Genomic DNA, 24161 nt, shown 5'->3' on the forward strand with positions numbered 1-24161 from the left:
ATGCAAGCCAGAAAATGACATTCCACACATCCATGATATATATTGTCAGCAAATACTTGGAAATATTTCTGCATTCAAGTAATTATATAAAATACATGATATTGAGTATGCAATTTTCCTTAGAAGTAAAGCTGCCTCATAAACAGCAGCTGGAGTCAAAAAATTAATAAAGTACCAAAATATAGATTTTAAAAATTGTTTCCCCTAAGTCACTGTTGCCACATCACATTTTTACTCTTCAAACTATATGTTAAATAATAATAATGAAAGTACCACCATGATTAAAGAATAATTAGAAGCATTCAAACCTCTTCTTTCACTGTGGCCACAGCCTTATCTACTGTTGGCTTTAAAGATTGTTCCTTCAACTGGTGAGTCAACTTTTTAATTTTTTCCCGATACTCTTCTTCCAATTCACTTTCTGAAAAGAAATGATTCAAATTAAACCTACATGTAATAATTTATGATGCTAATTTTGACCACAAAAATTTAATATGTATTTTAATGAGAGCCCAACGTGATCTCTTCCAAACGGACAAGAAAGTCATGTTCCTCTGAGACAACTATGGCTTATGAAGAGACAGAATAATAGCCATGATGTCTTTATAATTGCATAATTAGAGCCAATTGACCCTCTCTTACAAAAACGGCTTTTACATAACAAACACTGGAAAGACAATCACAAACATCCAAACACTTAGTGTCAGAGTAAAAACCCTTCTTGGCAGGAGTCAAATCAGTGGCCTATTTGAAATTTTATACCAATCAGTAATATCTTTTAAATGGAGTATCAATACATAATTTTCACTATCAGGAAAATCTATTATGAACTTAACCACTAAACATAAGTATGCACTATAAAACCATAAACACAGTAATCAACCCGAAGGTCGGTTTGGTAGGTGATGGTGGAGTTCGCCCAGTACTAAGCCTGACAGCGTGTGAAATTCACACATCAGGGTGAGGGGGGCACAGTTCCTTTCCGTGTCAGTTATGGTTTCCTAGGAAGATCTGGTACCCAAAAAATCACATAACATGGGTGGAGCTGCAGGTGCCAGAGAGGCTTGCCAGGGCATTTAACCTGGGCCCTCTGGTCAGTAGTCCAACACTACCCACCCCTGGACTACCACCACCCACGAGTATGAATTATTCACTTTTTTGCACAACATGTATTAAAAACAATTTGGTTGCAATATATATGAATTATTATCACCAACCTTTCTCTTGCAAAGAAGATATCATTTCTCTAAGAGCTTCTATCTCCTGGGAGCTTTTATCTGCCAAAGCCTTCAAACGGCCCCGCCACACCCGCTCCTGGGCCTCTAACCTCCCACTATCATCTTTTTCAGCTTTCTTTTGAGCATCTGGCTACATAAAAGAAACTTTGTTAACCAATATTACACAAATGTAGGTCAAATCAAAATTACGAGTGGATTGAATTCCACATAAAAATAAACAAACACATAGAGGGTGCGGAATGAATGGATATATGCATAAATTATATGTTCTGAGCATCAAAATTAAGAATGCAAGTACAATTAACTCTACAAAGCAATACCTCTGTTAATCAATCATCTAGTTTTTCTCCATTACAAAAATATTTAATGAGGCAAAGAATACTTTTAAAATGTTTCACAGAAAGTGAATCAGCCAGCATACCTTTTGTAATTCCTCCACATGAGTTAAAGTTGATGCCCTTTCAGAAAAGGCTCTACTGTCAAAATATTCAGTCCTATTTCTGATGGTATGTTCAGCTTTTGTTTCACACGCATCCTTGGGATCCTAAAATGACAATAAATCCATCTTACAACCAATTCTGGCACAATGTCGGCAGCAATGGAGTATAATTCTTGCCTGCCAACCCAGAGGTCACGGGTTTGATTCCCAACTTTGTGCATTTTTCTTCACCTAGGGCTTGAGTGTTTGAAAGTGTTTCCATTATTATAAAATTGTTTAAAGTCCGGAGTAAAGGCCAAAGAGCTGTTTTCAGATAAATGTGAAATAAATAAATAAAATTTTTGTGAGTGGTAAGATCAAAGTTAGAGTGAATCAGAATTCAAAACAATTACTATAATCTCATTAAACAAAACCCTTTTAAAATAATTTAATTTTATCAGTGGATATTTTGTCTTATAATTGATAGTTTTTATCAATCTAGGTAGTTTTTAGACAATCTCTAACGACTATTGCGTTTTGATTTAGCTTCCTTCAGCCTATTTCCTTCTTTACACCACATTAGTTTCTTGTATATGCAAGTCTTTATAGAGTAATTAAAGAGTCTAAGTGAGGCCATCCAATGAGCAATTTTCTTTTTCTTGACAGCTTATCAAGCATTCTTACATCTTTAATGGTCCTTGATATTCACCTACTACTTAATTATGATATTTAAGAGAATTTCATCAAAACAGTGTGTTTAAAATTAGTTTAAGTAATGTTTTCTACAGCTTTAATTATGGTGGCTTGACCTCTTTACATGGAGAAAGCTATGACATATACTTGGCCATGAGTTTACTCAACAAGCAAGCAATTGCAGACTCTAAGTGGTGGTACTTGGAAAGGTTAGAGGAGTCTGTCCCTGGGTAACATGGCCAATAAAAAGTTCATCAAAAAGGTAAAAATTACTCGGTAAAAAATAGTTCCACAATCTTATTAGAATGGCTTGGCTGACCATACCCTCCATTTGGTGAATGGCTACTACCAAACAATGGACCACCAACTGCCAAGAAAGAGGAACACCACTCTGCACGACTAAATTTGAAGACCATAGAGGTCAGTACAGTAAAACTCACTGTAGGTGTGTTAAAAATTAATTTAACCACTGGAGAACTGAGTGGAAGGCAGCAGGTAAAAAACACATTACTATCCCAAGGATCTTCAGATCACCAATCCTTTTTATTCACATTGCTTAAATAATGGATGTGATGAAAGTAAAATAGCCCCTCTCTGATCTGCTGGCATTGACTAATTGAATGCTATAAAATGCATTAATCAATTCAGGATTGGTACTTAGATTGCCTGGTCATTTTGGGCATACCTGAGGTTAGAATATATAAAGGTAGAGATGTGCACAAAAAGATTAGACATCTTAGGTGAAATGAAATGGCCCAAAGTAGTAGACTTCTGAAGTGGCTTCTACATGTTAATTTACACAAACTCTGTGAATGAAAAGTCAAGAGTAATATTGATGCTATGAGAATGAAGTGCTTCTTGTAATAAAATCAGTATAATGATAATTGCAAAAAAAACCAGACTACATAGTGATTCAAGTTTACATGCTGACAACAGACTACAATATGATGACATGGAGGATGTACAAAACAATATATATCACTTAAGTAATGGAAAATGTTACAAGAGAAGAAAATTTAAATACACTTTCAGAGTGGAATGCAATTATCAAAGAAGCCCAAGAAGGTTACACAATATGGATACTTGAACAAGGGAATTGAAACAAAAGAAGAAAGACTTTTGAAATTCTCTAAGACTACAAATTAGTGGTGGCTCACATACGCTATGAAAACCACTCAAATAGATTATTCACATGGAATATGCCAGGATATGTTAGAAGATACTACATTGAATGCATCTTCAATAATCAGAGATTTAGTAATCAAATGAAAGACTGCAAAAGCTACATATCTGGGGGCATATATTGACAGCAACTACAATTTACAGGTAATGAAGTGCCATCTCAAATTCAATTAGCTGATGAAAAGAAAGGAAAAGCAATGGTAAATAAATAGCTTGGAGAAAATTAAGCCAAGGGTTAATTTCTAATGGGAATTGGAAAAAGGAAAAAAGTAACAACAAAGAATCAATTAATGAAAGATGGTAGGACCTGAAGATTGATTTTTAGAAACCGCACACAATATTACAAGCTGAAAAATTCTGTGAAAAGGAAACCATTGATTATAGATGAAATACTGAACCTACAAGAAGAGAGAAGAAAATACAAAAACTCAATAATGACACACACTGGTACTCATGATACTAAGTAATAATAATCGAAATAAACACATAATATAATATTTTTACACAAAAATGTAATCCAGAATAATTATTTGAGAAATGTTATGAAGAATGTTTCCTCATAAAAATATGCACTGTTAATATGGTATAAAAAATATGCACTGACTTGGATATCTCAAAATAGCAATGAGCTAAATAATAACAATCCCAAATAGGGCATTCATTTATTTAACGACTTTATTGGGGCGAGATTGAGAATCTATAGTCTCTTCTTCCACCTAACCCCAGCACATTACATTGAAGATAATTACAAACACCTAAGCCCTAGGTGGATGAAAACCCATTTGGGTGCGAATCAAACCTTCAACCTTTGGGTTGGCAGGCAAGATAAATATCTACAATTGAATAATAAATATTGCATATACATAAATATAATTGAGTCAGAATTAGTAGGACTGACCATCTGGGGTAAAAAGAACATTTAGTAATGAATATTAACCCATGGAGTTCAAACCTTCACATTTAAAATGTAAGTGATTTTTTCAACCATAATATTGGGAAAATGGTTTCTCTTATATGTTGTTAAATATGGTATATGCTTGAATGAAGAAAGGTATCATTAAAATTATGTATAAAGCTTGTTTAAAACAATATTTCCTCCGAGTTCATTTCTCTTTTAAAATCAACTTTCAGATAATGGTACTCATTCAGCTTCTCTACTTAATCTCTAGACCATTTTATTAACACAATGAGATCTATGGATATTTTACTTTTCTTGACTTACCTTAAGAGGATAATTTTACCAATAAAATAAAAATTGAATCTACTGAAATTAATGGGAAAGGCTGAAATTTCACAGGCTGATTGTACTGAATTCTTATTAATTTCCTATGACCAGCACACACATTTAAATCTGATTTTAAGCTATGGTTAACTCACCAGGAACTTCATACACTCATTGTCTTTAAGTGATCCATGTCTCCTGTCTTCTTTCATGCACGGGCCTACTATTACTCACACTGAGGCACAGTTAAAAAATTATCTGTGAGTGATTATTGATCTCATCCTAATTTGAACATTCACACAAGTTCATGAAAATCAAAAGCAGGCTGATAATATTTGAGGTTGCTAAAATAACTAAGTTTCCGAATTACATGTGACCCTAGTGTTTCCAGACCTAGCATATTAAATTTTCCTTATCCAGATCACAACTAGACAAACATCAAATTATCCCAGTGATTATTTAATTAAATATTAACTGAAATACAAGCTGGAATAAATTAAACAATTCATATTTGAATTCACATTCGTACTTGGAAGGATGGCCAGAGAAAGAAAGTACTCAATTTTCAAATTAAATGGGATAATATAATTAATAATATAATGAAAGTCATTGGAATAAGAGAATAATTAACAGGTAGAGCATGAAGAGCTGCACACCATAACAGGGCCAATAGCATTTTCATTAAATAACAACCAGGAGCAGTTTTGATAATTTAACAAACTAACTAATCTCACTAGTCTTTAACAGCATTAAAAGGCCTTCCTATTACACCTTTTTTAAGTCAAGTAATGTTGGGTGCACCAAGATAAGCATAAATGTGGACTGGATAAAGTGGATAAGGAATGTTTATGATACATATAGGAAAGATAAGGTATCAAATAGTTTGTCATGAAAATGTGTGGATTGGATCCATACATGTAAATAATAAACAAGTAGTGAAAGAAGTCATCATATCGGAATTTAAAATAAGTGATCATATTGAGAGGTTAGAGATCAGATTAATGAGAGCTTAATTGCCAGACAGATATATGAGCACAGAACAATGTTTTCAGAGGAAGGGATAGACATCAATTACCATGGGCGAATAGAACCAAAGAGATTTAATTAATTGTATCAAATTCCAAAGAAACTGCGGGAGATGCCGCAACAGTAACTTTTAACGGAGTCATCCGCTAATGTGCATTTCAATGCAACTATTTCAGAGCATAAAAATCATTCGCCTTGACTGTATCAAAATTGTATCAACACAAGAATATTTATTCTCAGAAACATGAAAGCATGTGTGAAATCATGTAAGAATATGAAAAAGACAAAATGAGTACATATTCAAGGATAGACAGAAGAAATTGATAAAAGAGATTATTTCCTTTCCAAACTCAAAACCAAACTTTTATTACTAATGCTTACCTCCTCAAGGAAATGGCATGAAGACATGCCATGCCGGGCATGCATGGTAGGTAGACAGGCTTTAACAGTATTCAAGAGCATGTTAGCCAACATTGAAGAGTGTATTTTTTCTGTTTTTGTGGACATATAGGTACATATTGCTCAGTGATAACTGAGGTACGTTAAATGTATCTGTTAAATAATTATTGAGCAAATCATTACATGAATAACAATGAACATTATTTTCTACCATAGCAGTACAAAGAAAGGTACCTACATACTTGTTCAAAGCATATGTCCTCTTCCTTCTCTTGTTCCGACAAAACTTCCGGGATTTGGTGCCCATTTGACTTCTTCTCCACCTGATCACCACTACCCTTTACATCATCAACCCAATCTGATTCTGCCCTTCCTGCACCCATTTCTACTCTCTGCAAGACAAATGTGTTTATTCCACTACAATGTTTATCAACTTAAAACTCCCTGAAGGCATTATATAAGTTTGTGTCATCAGTATTCACACCAATGTGAAATCAGAGCAAGAACAACTTTTAAAATCAGTTCAGGCGCACTTTAAGAGCTAAAATTATGGTATTTAAAAGGAAAAACTGGACATTAGAAAAATTCAAGGGTTTTATGCCATGCTTGCTAATGTTTATACATATTTTAAAGAAGATTATGCAAAAAACACACTATGATCCAGCATGGAATGATACCACACAGTGCAGTATCAATAAAAACTTGATTTAAAATGGGATTTGTCTTAAGATGGAATGGCATTCTTAAGAAAGCATTTGAAAAGAAATTATGTCAGTCTGCTATGAAATAATAACTGTGAACTAAACTATCAAGCAAGAAGCATGTCCTTAACAGGAAATTCCTTCACCTTCATCATAGCATGATTTTGGTGCAATGTGCAAATGCATACATTTTATATACATAAGAGGAGATGCAGTGGTCCAGGGTTAGAGCTTTGGACTACTGACCTGACTGCCTGGGTTCAATTCACAAGCATGCCTCTCTGGGGACTCTCAGCTCTACCCAAGCAGTGTAACTTTTTCGGGTACCAGATCTTACTGGGAAACCAAAGCCAGCATAGGGGAAGAAACGGGCCCCCTTATCCTAATATGTGAATATCATATGCTGTTGGGTTTAGTATTGGGTGAACTTTACCATCACCTACCAAACCAACCTTAAGGTATTGAAATGAAATGAAGTCAATTATTTCATTTCATTTTAATATGTTATCAAATTCCATAAAGTTACGCCTGAGACAACAAACCTTAAGGTTGATTACTGTTTTTATATAATAAGGGAGTAAAAGAGTATTCCTAAGTGATCAGATATAAATTAAATTTCTCCAGTTGTGCAATGACTTAAGCAATACAATTTTCCATTATAGTTATCCTAGGAAACCTTTCTTTCCTGATACCATTTCCCCCCCTTTAAAGAATTACCACATTGAAATCGCACTCATTTCATTATTAGTAACTCTATTATTTTGATAGGTAATGGAACTATACCTGATTTCGATACTAAACATTTTAACAATTAAAAATCCATAGGTGTACAGCCAGGATTTTCTCAAGAGCATGAAAAATGAACAAAGCTTTTCCAAATGAAGTGCTATTTATAACAGTCATATTTTTTTGTTGCAGTGGAACCTCATTTGGCCTAACAGTTCATATCTACTCTGGATTAATTCACGTATTTTGATTTTAAATACACATTTTTGTCACAATAATGGTTTGAATAGGTCTGATTAATCCAAAAATATATGTAATCCAAATATTTGCGGTAAACAAACATTATTTTGGCATGTCATGCTTCTCCCTATCAAGCGCTGAAGCTGATCATTGAAAAGCGGGAGATTTTTGCCCATTTGTACATTAATGATTATCACACTTAAATCCCTCTCCTTAAGCAGAGTGCATAAACTGGATACCAAAATGCAATTCACTAAGAACCAGTGACGAATTTAGTTGAAGGAGTTAACACCAAATCTTAGCCAGGAATTTCTTTCATAAATTAATGAATGGTGTTGCTCCAACAATTAGCCTCTTTTTTTCATGTTATGACCATGGGCCATGGAAAAATCTTTTGGCTTATATTAAATTATGAGGTTTATCACTTCAGAGGTTAGTCGGCAACTGAATTAAAGGCCCCCGGTTTACTATAGGCTATGCCTCTGTGAACCATCAGATGGCAGAGGAAAATAAATGGTTCTCTTTCCTAGATGAATGCATTTTACATGCATTTGTGCTTAATATTAGGGTAATTCTAACCTAATCCAACAAATCAATCTTTGGGTTGATTACTCTGATTTTTTTACATTAACTTGAACCAACATATATAAGCATGCTAGCTACTAACACTTTCAACATTACCATGAATTGTTAAACAGAACTTCTCTCAGCAATAAAAACAAGTGAGGGCCACAACATACCACTGAAGAGTCATCATTCCTTTTCTCTGAATAGCTGCTCCTTGTACCCTTAGGCAAGAGGTTTTGGGGTGATCTGATGCATACTTCATGCTGGGATGGCTCTTGATGCACTGGCTGTCAAAAAGAAAGGGATCATGATGATGAAGAGAGCAGTTCAGCCAACAGTGTTAATGCCTAATAATTTCATCATTGAATGTGTGGTGTGTCGTGCTATTCGGATTAAGATTAAAAATCAAATTTGAATTTGGAACAAAATAATTCATACAATTATCTATCTAACTATCCACTTTGTTCAACCGTCAAGCAAAAAAATACCATTTACCAACAAAGACAAACTTTTATGATAAGCTGTGATTTAGATGCAGTGGTTCTACCACATATATTGAAATTTAAAAAGTAATATTACCAGAGTCAATGCATTAGAGAATGGTTCTGGATGGCCCCTGAATACTATTACACAATACAGTGCACTTGTAAGACAATTCTATGCAATACAAACAACTTTTGTTTTGCACTATCGTATCTCAAACTTCTATACTTTTTACTATCAACGAAAGGGGATAAGAGAGAAGATAATAATTATGTGTACGAAAATATTTAGAGTAAGTTTCAGCATGCTGCATTGTGGAAGTCTTTGGAAGAAGAGGATCGAAATGGAAGTTTGAATGAAAGAATAGTTTTATGCGTGGCAGGGATGGATCATTTGGATAGCTTCGGTGAGGTAGCAGGCAGAGTAGGATTTGAAAGTGGTGTTTGATAAGTGAACAGAAAAAATAATTGGATTGCTAGGGTAAACAGTAAAATTATTGAGCAAGTGGCCTATTTTATTTATGTTAGTAGTGCTTGCTTGAGATTCCCACCCTATCTGACAATTCATGAAAATAAGCTGAAATGTTGCATGTAGAGAAAATAAAAATGAACTTTTGCCTAAGGCAACAAAAATAGCAGTACATAAATTACCTCCTCCCCACGTTTTTGGGAGTGAAAAATGGCTATACCAGGATAACCATATATACAGTGAATAAGAAGTGCTTTTGGTAAAAAAAAGAGAGGGAAAGAAGAAGGATTGGATGCACCTACAATTAAAAATTATGAAATAAGTATGTTATTCTTTCTTGTTCACATTGGTATATTGAATGAGAGTTAAATCACCACATAATACAAGAGAGAAGAGTGTATAGTCAGGGAGAAAAGGTGAAATCAAGAGTCATGAGTGAACGTGGTCAAAAAGACTTTCCATACGAGGGATATTCTCTCAGAAGCAACACTTGGTTAGCCATCAGATGTCCCTAGAACTGGACCACCAGAGGTCACACACATTCCCAAGGAGAACTCAAAACTGATGAACTTTAGATAAGCAGACATTGGCATTGCCCACTTAACCTGGCCAACATGGGTTACACAGCATTTCTTAAAGTTGATATTATAATCATTCTATTAGGATGGTTTCCAGTCAAAAGGAAAATTATATCACAGCTATTGATTACCTAAGGACCTATGAATATTCAAAAAGCTTTATCTTGACCAGATTACTGCTGCATAGCATAATAATATTGTATTTGCCCAACAACCAGACTACAAACACTTGTATTCACTTGAGGTGCATCTAATGTTAACAAAAGATATGCAGACCCTAGTGTTGGCAGGGGTGTGACTGTTTCTGAAAAGCACCAAGTGTTTTTTAGATCTAACTATAAAGTTATGTTTTTTGGAAGGTATACTTATTGATAAGTTCTACAATTAATTTTAAAAATCACAGATTTTTCTAATGGAGAAGTTTTTTGCCTCAAGAATCACTCAGTAAATTGTGAAGTGCATTTTTGTATGTATACATAAAATTTATATTCACTCATTTTTATATTTTATATAGTACCTTGGTTAACATGAGACAATGGGACATGGAGATGACTTTACTTTTGATGATGTTTTGTGGCTGAAGAGTGGTTAGCTTCATAAACATTTTCTCGTAGTAGTTTTCTCTTTTTGTTTACAAGCATCTTGTTATTGATATTATCTGGGTATCCATTGTTTACACATGTTTGTTTTGTGAACTGTAGCTCATCATTGCAGCATGTATTTTTAGTTGAAGGGTACAGTAAGCAGTCTATGCATAAAAAAGTTGAAAGCTATCATTTTTTCTTGGCACAGGTTTTGTTAATCTGCTTTTATGAAGTTGTTGGCAGGGATATGCATTTTTCCTAAACATGTCTAATTTCAGTGCAAAAGTTTTTGATAATTGATAGGCCAGAGGGAATGACCTTATCATAGACTTGCACAAATTGCTTTCTTTAGGATTTTGAATAGTTTTAAGGCTGAAACAGTATATCCACAAGATTTACATCATATGCACCAACAAAATACAGGATATAAGCAATGCTGAACAAGACCGTCTAACCACATACGGAAACATAAGGTGTGCATATTTGTTTTATTGTAATGTAATTTTAGTTAATTAATATTTTTAGACAGCAACCAATCAACTTGCAAAATGCCAACTTTCAGTCTAATAAAAGGCGAAAAAAACTGGACTTAAAAATACACAACGCTTCTTTTATGCAACATTTAGGCAGTAAACTTAGAGATTTCTCCAGGCATGCAAAGAAATAAACCATGAAATTATCAAATGGCAAATAAATTAGGCAGCAGACCAAGGAAAATGAAGCAGGGGACAATGAAAGCCAGTAAAAATAATTGACAAGGTAAAAATAAAAACTATCCACCGATAATAATAATGCGGGAATTAATCTACCTTGTCCATATTCGAAGATTCATAAACCTTCTTCCTCAGCCATTCCAATTCCTTCCATATTCTTTCTGTCTCTCCATCTGGCATCATGTTATTTTTCTCTGGTATTTTTGATGGAAAACTGGAAGGAGCAGTTGGCATGTCTACTAATGATGGATAAAAAATGCGGGAGTGCCTTCTTTGATGATGAGCATAAAGATAACAGCCGTTAAGGAATGTTTTCCCACACAGCATACACTGAAAGTAAAGTTTTCCTTACTGGCACTCTGGGTTAAATGATGCAGTCACTAATTCCACAGCTTCTCATTAACAATTTTTGTTAGATACGATCATACACTCTCACCCTAAATGTGTTACTGGAGTCATTTCCCACCAAAACAAGATGAGCCTCTTTCCTGGGATCGGATGCGTTGAATGAGTTTGGTTGGCCATTTGAATTGCCTATAACTTCTTTTCCGCTGGTTAGGAATTTTTCTAATTCCTATAACATGATTGGAAAGGAAATAAATTATCAATAGAAACAAGAGGTAGTGACTAACCATCATAAAAGTACATTTACCTTTTTCATAATGTTCTTTTCTTCTGAAAGTTGTTTTGATCGTTTCTGAAAATAGTTAAGCGTGTACAGCAAATATTCAATTGTTAGCTGAGAAAGTCTGAATAGCTTTACGAAACCAGGATCCAACACTTTAGATGTTACCACGGAGTCTAAATCATAGTTAACTATATTCAATACGTTTTCTTTCAGGCACCCATAATCTTTTTCGTTGATCACTTTGTTGATATCTGCAGAAACTGAATTTATAACAATCAATATAATCAGCTAAAAAAACACGTATAATGATTTTAAAAATCTTGATTAATACACAAAAAAGTCTATAATAAGTTTTAGCACATTCTTGATCCTTACCAACTTTGATCCAATTTATTGCACATCTCCGATTAATAAAATGTAAGTCTTTACCGATGTCAGACACATTAAAAGCAGACTGAATCCTTGACTCTAACTCTCTTGCGAACATAATGAACGCAAACGCTGACGAATTTATATAGAGAACGTCACATGAAATAGACTTTACTCTCACAGTAATACCAAAAGTATTTTCACGATTCAAATCAGATGCCGTGATCCGGCATTATTGTATCAAAGTAACCAATAGAACCATCGATCATTTCCTTAGCTCGATTGATCGAATACGCGGAGCGCGCTATTTCAACCACTATTAGGTCGATAATTCGAAATTTTTAGTAGGAAAAATATCCTAAAAGGACTTAAAAAAGGGATATTTCACAGACTTAGAGGAATTCATTCTATTAAATTAGGAAATTAACAGTGAGTTTTTATTTTAGAACCGGTTATCAATGCATATTCAATCGCAATAACCGCGCATAGTATACTTTAATTGTACCTACAAATCCCTTATTGGGTAATAAAACCTTTCAATTAAACATAACTCCAATTTGGGTTTAAAACGGAGTTAGGGTGACCAATAGACATCAATTGTTCCTCAGTTCTCTTATTTCAAATTTGGCGAAGTAGATTGAAATAGTAATTAAAGAGAGAATATTTTTCGTTTTCGAGAATCGACACTCACGAGGATGGCAAACGACAGGATTCAAGTATCAGCCAATGCCACACACAGAAGTGAAAATTTTAATTGAAATATACCTGAAAATTTTAAAATGACAGTTTTGGTTCCTTGTGTAACACATTCTTTTGATGATAAACTTGTTAAATATTTTAAACTCTAGCAACGTGGTGCTCCAATTAGTTTAAGCTATATAGAACATATTACTATTACCACGGGAAATAATCCGACTTCCGACAACGCTCGCTCCGGAAACGATTTGCATTTGGCCATGGGAGATAAGGAGAAGAGATATTTGTTCGTAAACATTGTGTAAATAGAGATAATTACCGTAGAAAACTCCAAAATTATCTTGTAACTTCTCAATGGCCGATCCATGTATCAACTGTATTTCGTGACGAAGGGAAGCGATAGAGAAACCCGGGAAATAATATAGTCCAAGGGTGGCCAAGCTGCTTGATAGTCCGAGCCATTTTTTTGCGAGCCGCAATTAAATAAGTATTTAAAAGGTATGCAAAAAAGGTATCAAAATTTTTTTACAGAAGTTTATTTTACTTCTCTTGTTAATTCTTTAAAATTTAGTGAATAATTGGTGACACCACTTCATTAATTCTTTAAGATGCTGGTTACTTAATACTGATCGGGGTTTGGATTTTGCGAATTTTTAAAGCGGAATAAAATTATTCACAAAAGTACATTGTTCCGAATATTGAAATAATTCGAAAAGCAGCCTTTTTTAATTCAGGATACTTCGATCCTGGTACAAATTTCCAAAATCCAGTAAGTGGAGTCAACTTATACTCGTATTTTGATTGTAGAGCTTGATCTCTATTAATTCTAATTCTCCAGATGCTCTTTGGGTCATAATTATATTGGAAATGGAAAACTTACCTTGAATTATGTTAATTTCAAATGGATTCAGAAATAAATCAAGAGATGATTTAAAAATTTCAAGTCTTGAAATTTATTTCAAAAGTTTCAGCCTCAACTTTGTGGAAGTTCATTTTAATAAATGAAAAAGAAACACTTTGTTCCAATCCACCACTTTATTACAGGTAGTGGTGGATTGGAACAAAGTGTTTCTTTTTCATTTATTCTTGAAATTTATTTTGGAATTCCTCTGGCTTTTTTTATATACTCGTTGAGATTTCATTGTTTAATATTGGAACAATTTCTTTTAATTCAAGGAAAGTGACAAAATATTTTCATTTTAATGCCCTTTGTAAAAGTTGTAATCTAGTTTGAAAAATAATTATACACTGTGAGAGGTCAGATATCATATTATCTTCCCCCTGCAATTGTAAATTCAGTGTTTGCAAATTTTACATGACATGTCTTGCAACCACTCGTTAACGTCTAATTCTGAATAGGTTATTTCCTTTTCTTAAAGAAATGCAGTTATCGGATCAAACAAATCTACAAATCGATTTAATACGTTGCAGCTAGATAACCATCTAACAATGCAAAAGAAATTAATTTCATTTGGAAGTACTTCGTCCTTTAATTCTTCAAGAAGCATTTTGCATTGTCGATGATTTTTTTAATTGATGTGAATGTAATTTACAATGTGTAACACTGTTTTCATAACATCAGGATATTTTAAATATCATGTAACGAGATATTCTCGGGGAATTATTCAGTGATTTGTGGAATTTGAGAATTATCGCTTAAAAGCTCAATTAGACCGACTTTTTGACCCAGCATTGCCGGAGCTCCATCGGTTGCAATGCTTACATGTTTATTAAGAGGCACGTCAAACGTTTCCATTATGGAATTTCGTGTATTTTTAATATCGACACTTGAAGTGCTACCATACCTAATAATTCCTCTCTATCAACTAAGTCAGATGAAAACCGCCAATTGCGGAAGATCTGTGATACTGTCGATTCGTCAAGGGCTAAGCTGAATGCAATATAGTTCTTCAAATCAGTTTTAAAATTATATTCAAGAGAGGTATTGATTGCTGTTATGCGTCGTTCGGTTGTCTCTCTCGAGATGGGAATTCGCGAAACAACTGTGTGCAATGCTGCATTATTTGGATCTTAACTTTACGTACATCTTCAAAGTTTTTAAATAAACTCTACCTCTCCATACGAGCAATATTCCAGGCAATAACAAAACTGGCTTCAGCCACATTTATTAGCTTGATTGCTAAAGGTCGTCAAAATTAACTGTTTTTTATTTAAATTCGACTTTAAAGAAGCAAGTTTATCTGATCTTAATTTGGAATTTGGCGGATACTTACTAGAAAACTGAGGATGACTGGTTTCATAATGTTAACGTAAATTGCTAGCTTTATAATTTTTGACCGTAGACTTACAAATAACACAATGCTTTTCCGTTATCGTCAATAAAAAAGAAAATCTCCTTCCACTCATTATTAAAACTTCTTTTTTCTTGCCCGTATTTTCTTTTTATTTTCGTTCTCTCTCGTCGTAGTTTTAAAAGAACTTGAAATAAATAAAGAAATTTAGAAAATACAAGTTTTGGGTCATTAAAACAATAACATGTTAAATACTACGAAACAAATAATACATAACTTACCAAAAATTCCAGATTACAAATTATATCCGTAGCGAGAGTGATACACATTTTTCCGCCACAGCACAATGTCAACTGTCCGTTGCAATGAAAGTTCACAAATTCAAAGTCGGTCTGGAGTCGGTCGATTACGCCACTGTTTATGTTCGTTCGCGCACCGTTTCGATGAGCCATATCATTCTTAACTTGGACGGAAATGAAATTTGTCACAACGTTGCACTTAGTCCTTCATATCTGTTGTCAGTAATTTCAAAGACATTTTGAAACACATACGGACCGATAATAATTTTAAAAAATATAATAGCACAAACATGAAAAGGGAACTCGGGTACATTTATCGAGAACCACTTGCGGCTCATGAGCCGCAGGTTGGCCACCCCCGATGTAGTCCGTGTTTAAACGCAGAAGCGTTATCTCGTTCATTATCTTTGCGATGTGATCACACGAAGCGAGAGTTATGGATTTACAACCGCTACGGAAGTCACCAAATGCGAAGCTTTCTCCTGCAGAAATTGTTCTGTATTCAAATGATTACGTCATTATCTCAAAAGGAGGATTTTCCCGGAATCATATGGATTACCATAGTGGAATCATATTTAAAAACGCCGCGTTTTCATGTACAAGTAGTTGTTGGCGTGGCAATAATAATTATCTCAATTAAATACTGGGCATGCAGGTATTTCACCTTTTCAGAAAACTTCATTACAGGGAGGTGACATAGCTCTTAATCAGTTTTTCTACTCTGGTAGGTAGAATAAGATCGGCAATTTCAACAACTTTATTTTTGGTAGAAAAAATGTTTCTTTCGAAAATTCAGCACCCACTGCTCATGTCGTACCATTTTCTGTAAGCAATATGTAAGATTTTTTAAAATTAGTCTCCAATTCTAATGGACCTTAAGTTTTAGGTATTATTTTAAAATACCACAAATCTTTCTTTCCTCTGCCTTATCAAAATCAGGTTTAAAGAATGTCTCTCCTTTTTTCGTAAGTATCTCAAAATTCACTTGCCCCACCTGAAATGTTAACTTCTAGCATACCTATTTATTGAGGCAGAGCACAAAAAATATAATCAGAGGTTGAAAAATATCTTGGTATTCCATGTCCATGGCATATTCCACACATATGTTTAAGATATGGAAACTTAGAGACTTCAAAGCAACTGCTAGAATATGATCAATTGGCTTGAAGTTTTTTCATATTAAATTATCTGGAAATGGCACCATTTGAAACATAAGCCACAAACTTAAGAGCATTTATTGAGGTTACTGATCATGAATACTAAGATGACCATTTAGACTTCTTATTGAGGAAAGCCATCCCCATGTACCACAACCATGAAAAAATGGCAAGGCTTATGTGTTCTGACCACCATTAGAGATGTTTGGTGGGAGCAATGATAATTACTCCAGATAAGGTCTGCCATGCCAAATCAGTAGAAGGGTAAGAGTCAGAAAAAAATGTCATCCACACAGCATCTGTTCATAATTGAGATGGCTGCAAAGGTGTCTTACCCCAGAGGGGTGGCCATTTGAGTGACGCTATATCGCTAAAAACACCATTGATGAATGTAACAATTTCAGAGTGTAAAAATCATTCACCTTGACCGGGATTCGAATCCCGGTCAAGGTGAATGATTTTACACTCTGAAATTGTTGCATTGAAATGCACATCAGCGGATGACTTCGTTAAAAGTTACTGTTGTGGCATCTCCTGCAGTTCCTTTGAAACTATTGATGAAAGCAATGGGAAACCACCTCAATCAAAAACCCCATGCACCTATGATGGACATTGATCAGAGTATGAGTCCTAGTAATTATGGAATTCGGCCCACAGCTGGGCTGTATTTCATGCCTGGTGGTGGGAGAAGTAAGGCTTCCATCGTCATCATCTCACAAAATCCTAGCAAAATGAAAGCAACAACAGCTGAATAGAAGAGGACCAAACTAGTTAGAATAGGGAATTTTAGGATGATGTTCACAATAGGAAAATTAGAAAATACAAAGCAAGAGATGGATAGAAGAAATGTAGACATTTTTGGGTGCTTCAAGATGACATGAAAGGATAGTGCCCCCTCTATCCTTCCACTCCAGTCCAGGGATAGTAATACACAGTGGACGGAAAGAGAGCTGAGGGAGGTGAACAAAATAATATTGAAACAAAAACAGGAAGAAGCATACAAGACAGCAAGCAATAGGCACAAAATTAAAATTAGAAATAAAAGTTGAACTGACAAACTTGGTCGTTGTGCAGGTCTACATGGCATCAAGCAATCATAGGGAGGAAGAATTCGGTGAGGTATATAATCAGTTAGAGGATAATTGCATGTGCTCCAGTAAGGAAACATTTGATAGTAATGGGGAGTTGGAATGCGATGGTGATTGAAGGAAGAGATGGTAGAGAGATAGGGCACTATGGTTTAGGAACACAGATGAACCATTGGGAGAAAGTAGCAGAGGTTGACAAGAGAAAGGATTTTATCATAATGGAGAATTGGTTTTAACACCATAACAGAAGTAGGTACACATGAAAAATACCAGGGTATTCATAAAAATAAAAGTTAGACTATATTATGGTTAGATACAGATTTAGGAAGACCGTGATTAATTTGCAGTTTCCCAGGAGTGAATGTAGATTCAGAATATAATTTAGTACTAACGAAGCATATCATCCAATTCAAAATGATACAACAGGGAAGGTTAATGAGGAAATGAAATATAGAAATATTAACTGGAACAACAAGAAAGGAGTTCATCAGGCTGTAGAAAATAGCATATGTGAGGAAAGGGAGTTGTGTACATTATAAGAAAAATAAGAAAATATCATAAAAGGGATAGCAAAAACTGCAGACAAAAAAGTAAGAACATTAAATATGAATAGGTCAGGAAAACCATGGATTATGGACGAGATGATTAGCAACATAGATGAGAGCAGCAATAGAAGAATGTATACACAAATATAGGCAGAAGGATGTATAAAGAGTTAAATAATAAACTGAGGCGAGAAACAAACAAGAGAAAAAGAAATATGGTAGAGGATGCAGTTTGAGAATTAGGACATTTTGCAAGCGGAAGTGTGAAATTGGTGCACTATACAGGAAGGTGAAAGCACTGTCAAGAAGTTAGATGGAAAAATCCATGAAATCAATCAAGGATAAGTCAGGAAATTATTAATTGAACCACAAAAGATTCAAAAGAGATGGAAGGAATATAGAGATAAATTATAGTAAAGACATTAGGCCAGCAAGCATAAGTAAAGAAAGAGAATACGCCATAGATAAGGATAGCTTAGGTCTACAAAAGATTGATACCAAAATATGAAGGGCATTCAGAGAACTGCAATCAAAGAAGTTTGTGGGGGCAGACAATTTTCAATGGAGGTATTTAAAGGTTTATGAAAATGTGGGAGAGAGAGTTTAAATTAACTAATTTGTAACATTTATGAGATAGGACTTTGGCTGGAAGATTGTCGGATTAGTGTTAGTTCCATCTCGAAAAAGGGAAGGGGAGCCAAAAGTGAGGACTATAGAACAATAATTTTGATTTCACACTCAGATAGAGTGGTTATCAGGGTCATCAAAAGGGGATGGAGAGGAGGGAAAATGATTACTCAGGGGATGATTGGCTTGGGTTAAGAAAAGGGAGAGGTATACATCATGCCATAGTGGGGTCACTGATAAACTGAAGGTCATAATGGGGTCACTAAGAGAGAGGAACATAGAATACAATCAGGATGTATTTATCTCTTTCGTAGATTTTGAGAAACATTTTATAGAGTAAATTGGGTAGAATTTAAAAATGTATTGCAGAAGATAGGAACATACTAGTGGGATAGGTGGCTTATGCGTACAATTAAAAAATTATAACCTGTCCATTTCTCAGAATGCACAGGTGCAAGTGGCGGATGGAGAGTCCAGATAGGCAGTGTTAGGAAGAGGAATAAGGCAGGGTTGTCCATTATTACCTGTACTTGTCAAATACAGGTATGTGGAGGAAATTGCTAAAGAGGCATGGGAAGAGTTGAAGGAAGGAATGAAAGTCAGAAAGGAATTCATACAAACAGGTTAGTGGATTAATGGTTTCTGGCGTAACTTTATGGAACCGATTCATTATAAATAAATGAAAGGACTAACTTTGTAGTTCCACACGAAAACGATTTATTCACACGACCCGGGTTTCGAAGTAAAACCTGATGATGAAGTTTTACTTCGAAACCCGGGTCGTGTGAATAAATCGTTTTCGTGTGGAACTACTAAGTTAGTCCTTTCATTTATTTATAGGTTAGTGGATGATCAAGCTTTAGCTTGCCAGTCTGCCAAGGGGTTCCAAACATGATAACTGTGAACACATTGAAACATCAAACATGCTGATAACATTGAAAAGTCAATGTGATACCCATGGGATTAGAATAAATGAATGCAAGCAAAAGTTTTTTTGGTTTTTGAGAAAGATAGAGGCTCAGCCAAATATTAAAATAGGTGATCATAAACTAGAGCAGGTGGAATGAGTTTAAATATCTTGGAAGTGTTTTGGACCAACATGGCCAAAGTAATAGGGAAATAAAAAGGAGAATTGGGTTAGGCAAAGAAGCTTTCTCAAGGAGGATGGAATCAATGACAGAGATGTTGAGTAAGGATGATAAGAAATGGCTTGTTAGATCATTGAAATGGAACAGTTTTTTATGGTGTGATACACTACTGTTCAAGCAAATTGAAAGGCAAAGATGAAAGGCTTTTGAAATGTGGGTATGGAGAAGGATGGGAAAGGTAAAATAGACAGAAGGGAAAGAAAACAAGGATGTGCTAGGCATGTTGGGAGAAATCCAAAGGAGGCAGAAAAGGAGGATGCAGAGTATTTTGATATATTCAAGGATGTTAAGGACTAAGATGGAGGTAAAAATATTAGACAAATGGGGAAGTTGTAGAAATAGGATAGCCATGTCGGACAATATGTTAAGAAGAAGAAAGTATACAGAATTGAAGAGGGTTTTTTTGAATTTTAGATATCAGGTTTTGTAAAAATAGGCAAGTAAATAAGTTGTAGTACCATTGTGTACCACACTCTCTACATCTAAAACTTATCCAAGCCTGTAAAATAATAATAAAAATCGACCTGAATGTTTGTTTGATAGTTGATGGTGGAGTTCACCTAATACTATTACCGAGAGTGCAAAATTCACACATGAGGGTAGGGGGTCAGTTCCTTCCCCTTTACCATCTGCGGTTTCCCATGAAGATCAGCTATGCGAAAATCACTTAGCTTGGGTGAAGCTGAGGGTGTCCCGTTATCACCCAGAATCAAAGCTGGTTCCTGCGATCAGTAGCCCATGGTCCTAACAACTGAACCACCATGCCCTTTTTAAATGGATTAACCAAATGTGAAATGAATTCAGTGTCATACTCTAATCTAAATCATCAGTAATAAATGGAGGAGTAATTTAGCAGTAGAAAATACAATCATGGGGTAGTCAGCAGGTTATAGGCAAAAATCTGTAGTACATTAATGCAATAACCTATTGTGTCATAATTTGTGAGAACATGGTTTTATAATTCTAATTTTAGGAAAAATAATAGGCAGCTTCTCTCAGAGCAGAAGAGATTGGATGAAAAATTGAGAGACTTAAAAATAGAATTCCGGTCTTTGGAGCATCAGCATGGATTTTTAACACTAAAGAGGTATTCCAATATAAATTAATGATGTAGCATATGTATAACAAAATATTCATTGGCTATGTACATTCTAGGCTGGAAGAGAGAACACACCATAAAATTCAGTGTCTCGTAACTACCCTTGACCTTATACCTGAAAACCACAAAGACCATGGACAATTTGAAAATGCTTTGAAAGCAGCACAGGATTTTCAATTAAAAATTGATGAATTAAGGAGGAATTTTCATGTAAGCATCATTCATAGGATTTGCTTAAGAATTAAGTGAGTGTTAAAGAGTATTGAATGATTAAGTGTCCATGAAAATTGCTCACCTACAATGTAATTAAACACCTTCCTCACTGGTCAATGCACTTAAGAACCACAACATGATGAATCCTTCACCATGAAATATGTGCCCTAAATGTCTCACTATTTAAAATTCAGATTTTACGGGCTAGCCTGATATTGGACAAACCCTCTGCATTGCATTCTTTTGGTATATGTACCACCTACAAAACGTTCTAAATTGGGTAAAAACAATTCTTCCTTCAGTTATACTTTAGACACATAGGAGGAAGGGATGCAGCAACTTCTTAAATAAGTTCCCCAAGAGTTACAACAGTAGTAGTAACAGTTACGTAAGGATTATGATGAAGATGTCAGGGGAGGAAGACCTGTAAATCTTATTAAACTATGTACTATACAGAAATCCTCTCTTACACTAAGGAGGGAGTGGCTCTGAATACAGGGATAGGGAACAAAAATGTAAATATCTACCTATAGAAAAAAACTCATCAATAGAAACCAAAAAGTCCTTGACTATAAACAATACTTAATTGATCTCACTGAAATGGACTGGTCAGCAGTTTACAAATCTGAAATGATTGATGCCAAACTAAAGCTACTTAAGATAAATCTCTTTCACCATGATAAACATGCACCTAAATGTACATGGCAGCTAAAACATAGCCCAGCCACCCCCCCTAGGACAACATAAACATAAGATAAAATAAAAAAGTGATATAGAGAGGAATACTGGTCATTTATTAGGAAAGGTTATCATACAATTTATAATAAGTATAAAACACTAAGGAACTTGGTTAGTTAATTAATCAAATAGAAAAAATGTTTTAACTACTCAGAAACACCTTCTCTCTCAAAACCAATCATGTTTGTTGGGTCTAGCAAAGCAGTAAACTTTCTTCAAATACATCCCCTGATGAACTAAATAAACAATATTTCCTCTCCCAGCCTCGAAGCGATTTTCAATTCTTGGAATTAGGATCCATTTATCCCCTTACATCTTTCAAGAATAGTTATTTATTTTACGCCCTAACTCCAAAACAAGTGTTATTGGCAGTAAACAGCCAATTTAACAGGTTTTGACTCTGTCATTCTGATCTGTAGATAGCGATTTTTACTCCGATGCTACCAGCAATACTGAGAAATATTTGATTTCTCTGTCACAAATTGTCATTCAATTTCCTTAAGAACTCTCAATTTAGTAGATTCAATGAAAAAGCTGACAAATCCATCCCTCTTGTCTCATTACTGGCAAATTTCTATTCTATATTCATGATCATCATCAAACACAATAAGCAGTGCCCAGTCACAATAACTGCACCTCTCTATTCATTACTGCTTACTTCATACTGATTATGCCTTAGCACATGTCCAATCAGTTTTGGCCTTTTTTTCCTACTGTTCATACAAATCCATACGCCCAGCTTCTTTTTTTTCCACTTTCCTGATTGTCCTTGTGTCACATCCATATAAAAATACACTCAAAACATACATTTTGAACTTTTTTCGAGTCTCAATGGTGATTAACTGATAAGTTCTCCTTGCTTTGAAACACTTGTTTCACCAAGCCTATTCTTCTTTTGATATCCGTCTCAGATATATTTTGTTGCTAATAATACTCCCTTGGTAGCAGAAATTTTCAACCTGATCCAAGGGAGTGTTGTCTATTTCTATGTTGATTTTGAAACTTTCTTTTCTGTTTCCTATTTAAATTGTTTAAGATGGTTTAAGATCAAGATTGTCTAATATAGTTATCTGTACTTCTATTATTCTTAGACTGAGTTTCAAGACTAAGCCAGCCACTCCAAAGTGCAGGAAAGAAGTTGCTGATATATTGAAACTTAGTGATTGTGAACAACAGTGCCCTTTGGAATATTCTCCCTGTTTGTCACCCATTGAAGATATATTGTGAGCACTTTTGTCTTGTTTTCAATTAAATTTCTTTGACTTATGTCATATCAAGTTCTCATATTTCATATGATTCAATTTCTATAACAAATAGTTGGAATAAATGTACTTCGGGCCAGAAAAAAAGTTAGAGAGAGAATACAGAAAACTAAAACTCCGTTTCCCTGATGTACCAGAGTGAGTAATCTTTTTCCATATCACACTTATTAGTTGCCTGACATAAGTTCTATATTATTCATAAGTTTTTAAGAAGAAATTAAGATGGGTATCTGATACCTTGAAAGTCTTTTATCCTCATTTCAAATGAAATGCTTTAAACTGCTGAGGTGAGTTTCCTTTATAGCAGAGTGGGAAATGAAAATAGGATGCAGCCTTAATTTTTCCAGGTAGTGGGCTATTGTTACACCAAAAACTCCTAAATTTTGTTAGGAGTGCAACAAAAAAGAATAAAGCTGACATACTGAATATAATCACAGGGTAATGTTCTACAGTCAATGTATACTACATCTGTTTGTGGCACTACTCAGAAAACTGTTGATGCTTCAAGATAAAATAATCATGGCAATCTGATATTCTCTAAAATTTTGTATTTTTTTTCTTTTGAGGGCCAAGATAAGAAGAGCCATGGTTTTTGCCTACAACTACTATAAACAAAATGTTTTCATTTTGAAATCAGAAAAACTTCATGCAATTTTGAAAAAGATCATAAATGGAGAAGATCTTGGAAAAAGTGGTAACCATTTATTTATTCTAGTAACCATAATTATTGCAAAATGATACCTTTAATGGAGTTACGAAACATTTCCTCTCCTGAATGTCTGCTGTGGGCATCTGAGTTTCA

General features: G+C 34.6%; 1 protein-coding gene across 4 annotated transcripts in view; it reads right to left on the reverse strand.

Moving 5' to 3' along the window:
- Nucleotides 1-24161, reverse strand: part of LOC139687138 (cilium assembly protein DZIP1-like) — a 34215-nt gene extending 10054 nt beyond the window's left edge. For 2 of the 4 annotated variants that reach the window (XM_071584270.1, XM_071584269.1), the window contains exons 1-9: nucleotides 12242-12458; nucleotides 11891-12126; nucleotides 11675-11812; nucleotides 11335-11568; nucleotides 8586-8699; nucleotides 6421-6570; nucleotides 1660-1782; nucleotides 1218-1368; nucleotides 309-421 (exon numbers count right to left, since the gene is read on the reverse strand). In XM_071584270.1, coding sequence (XP_071440371.1) covers nucleotides 309-421; nucleotides 1218-1368; nucleotides 1660-1782; nucleotides 6421-6570; nucleotides 8586-8699; nucleotides 11335-11568; nucleotides 11675-11812; nucleotides 11891-12126; nucleotides 12242-12353 — 1371 coding nt within the window. In that variant the 5' untranslated portion in view covers nucleotides 12354-12458. Of the gene's footprint in view, nucleotides 1-308; nucleotides 422-1217; nucleotides 1369-1659; nucleotides 1783-6420; nucleotides 6571-8585; nucleotides 8700-11334; nucleotides 11569-11674; nucleotides 11813-11890; nucleotides 12127-12241; nucleotides 12459-15464; nucleotides 15538-24100 lie in introns of those variants that run through there. The other 2 variants (XM_071584271.1, XM_071584272.1) reach the window with 2 other exon arrangements.

Source organism: Hetaerina americana, unplaced genomic scaffold (assembly GCF_022747635.1).
Source record: "Hetaerina americana unplaced genomic scaffold, ioHetAmer1.1.p SCAF_17, whole genome shotgun sequence".
In the NCBI taxonomy this organism is placed as follows: domain Eukaryota; kingdom Metazoa; phylum Arthropoda; class Insecta; order Odonata; family Calopterygidae; genus Hetaerina; species Hetaerina americana.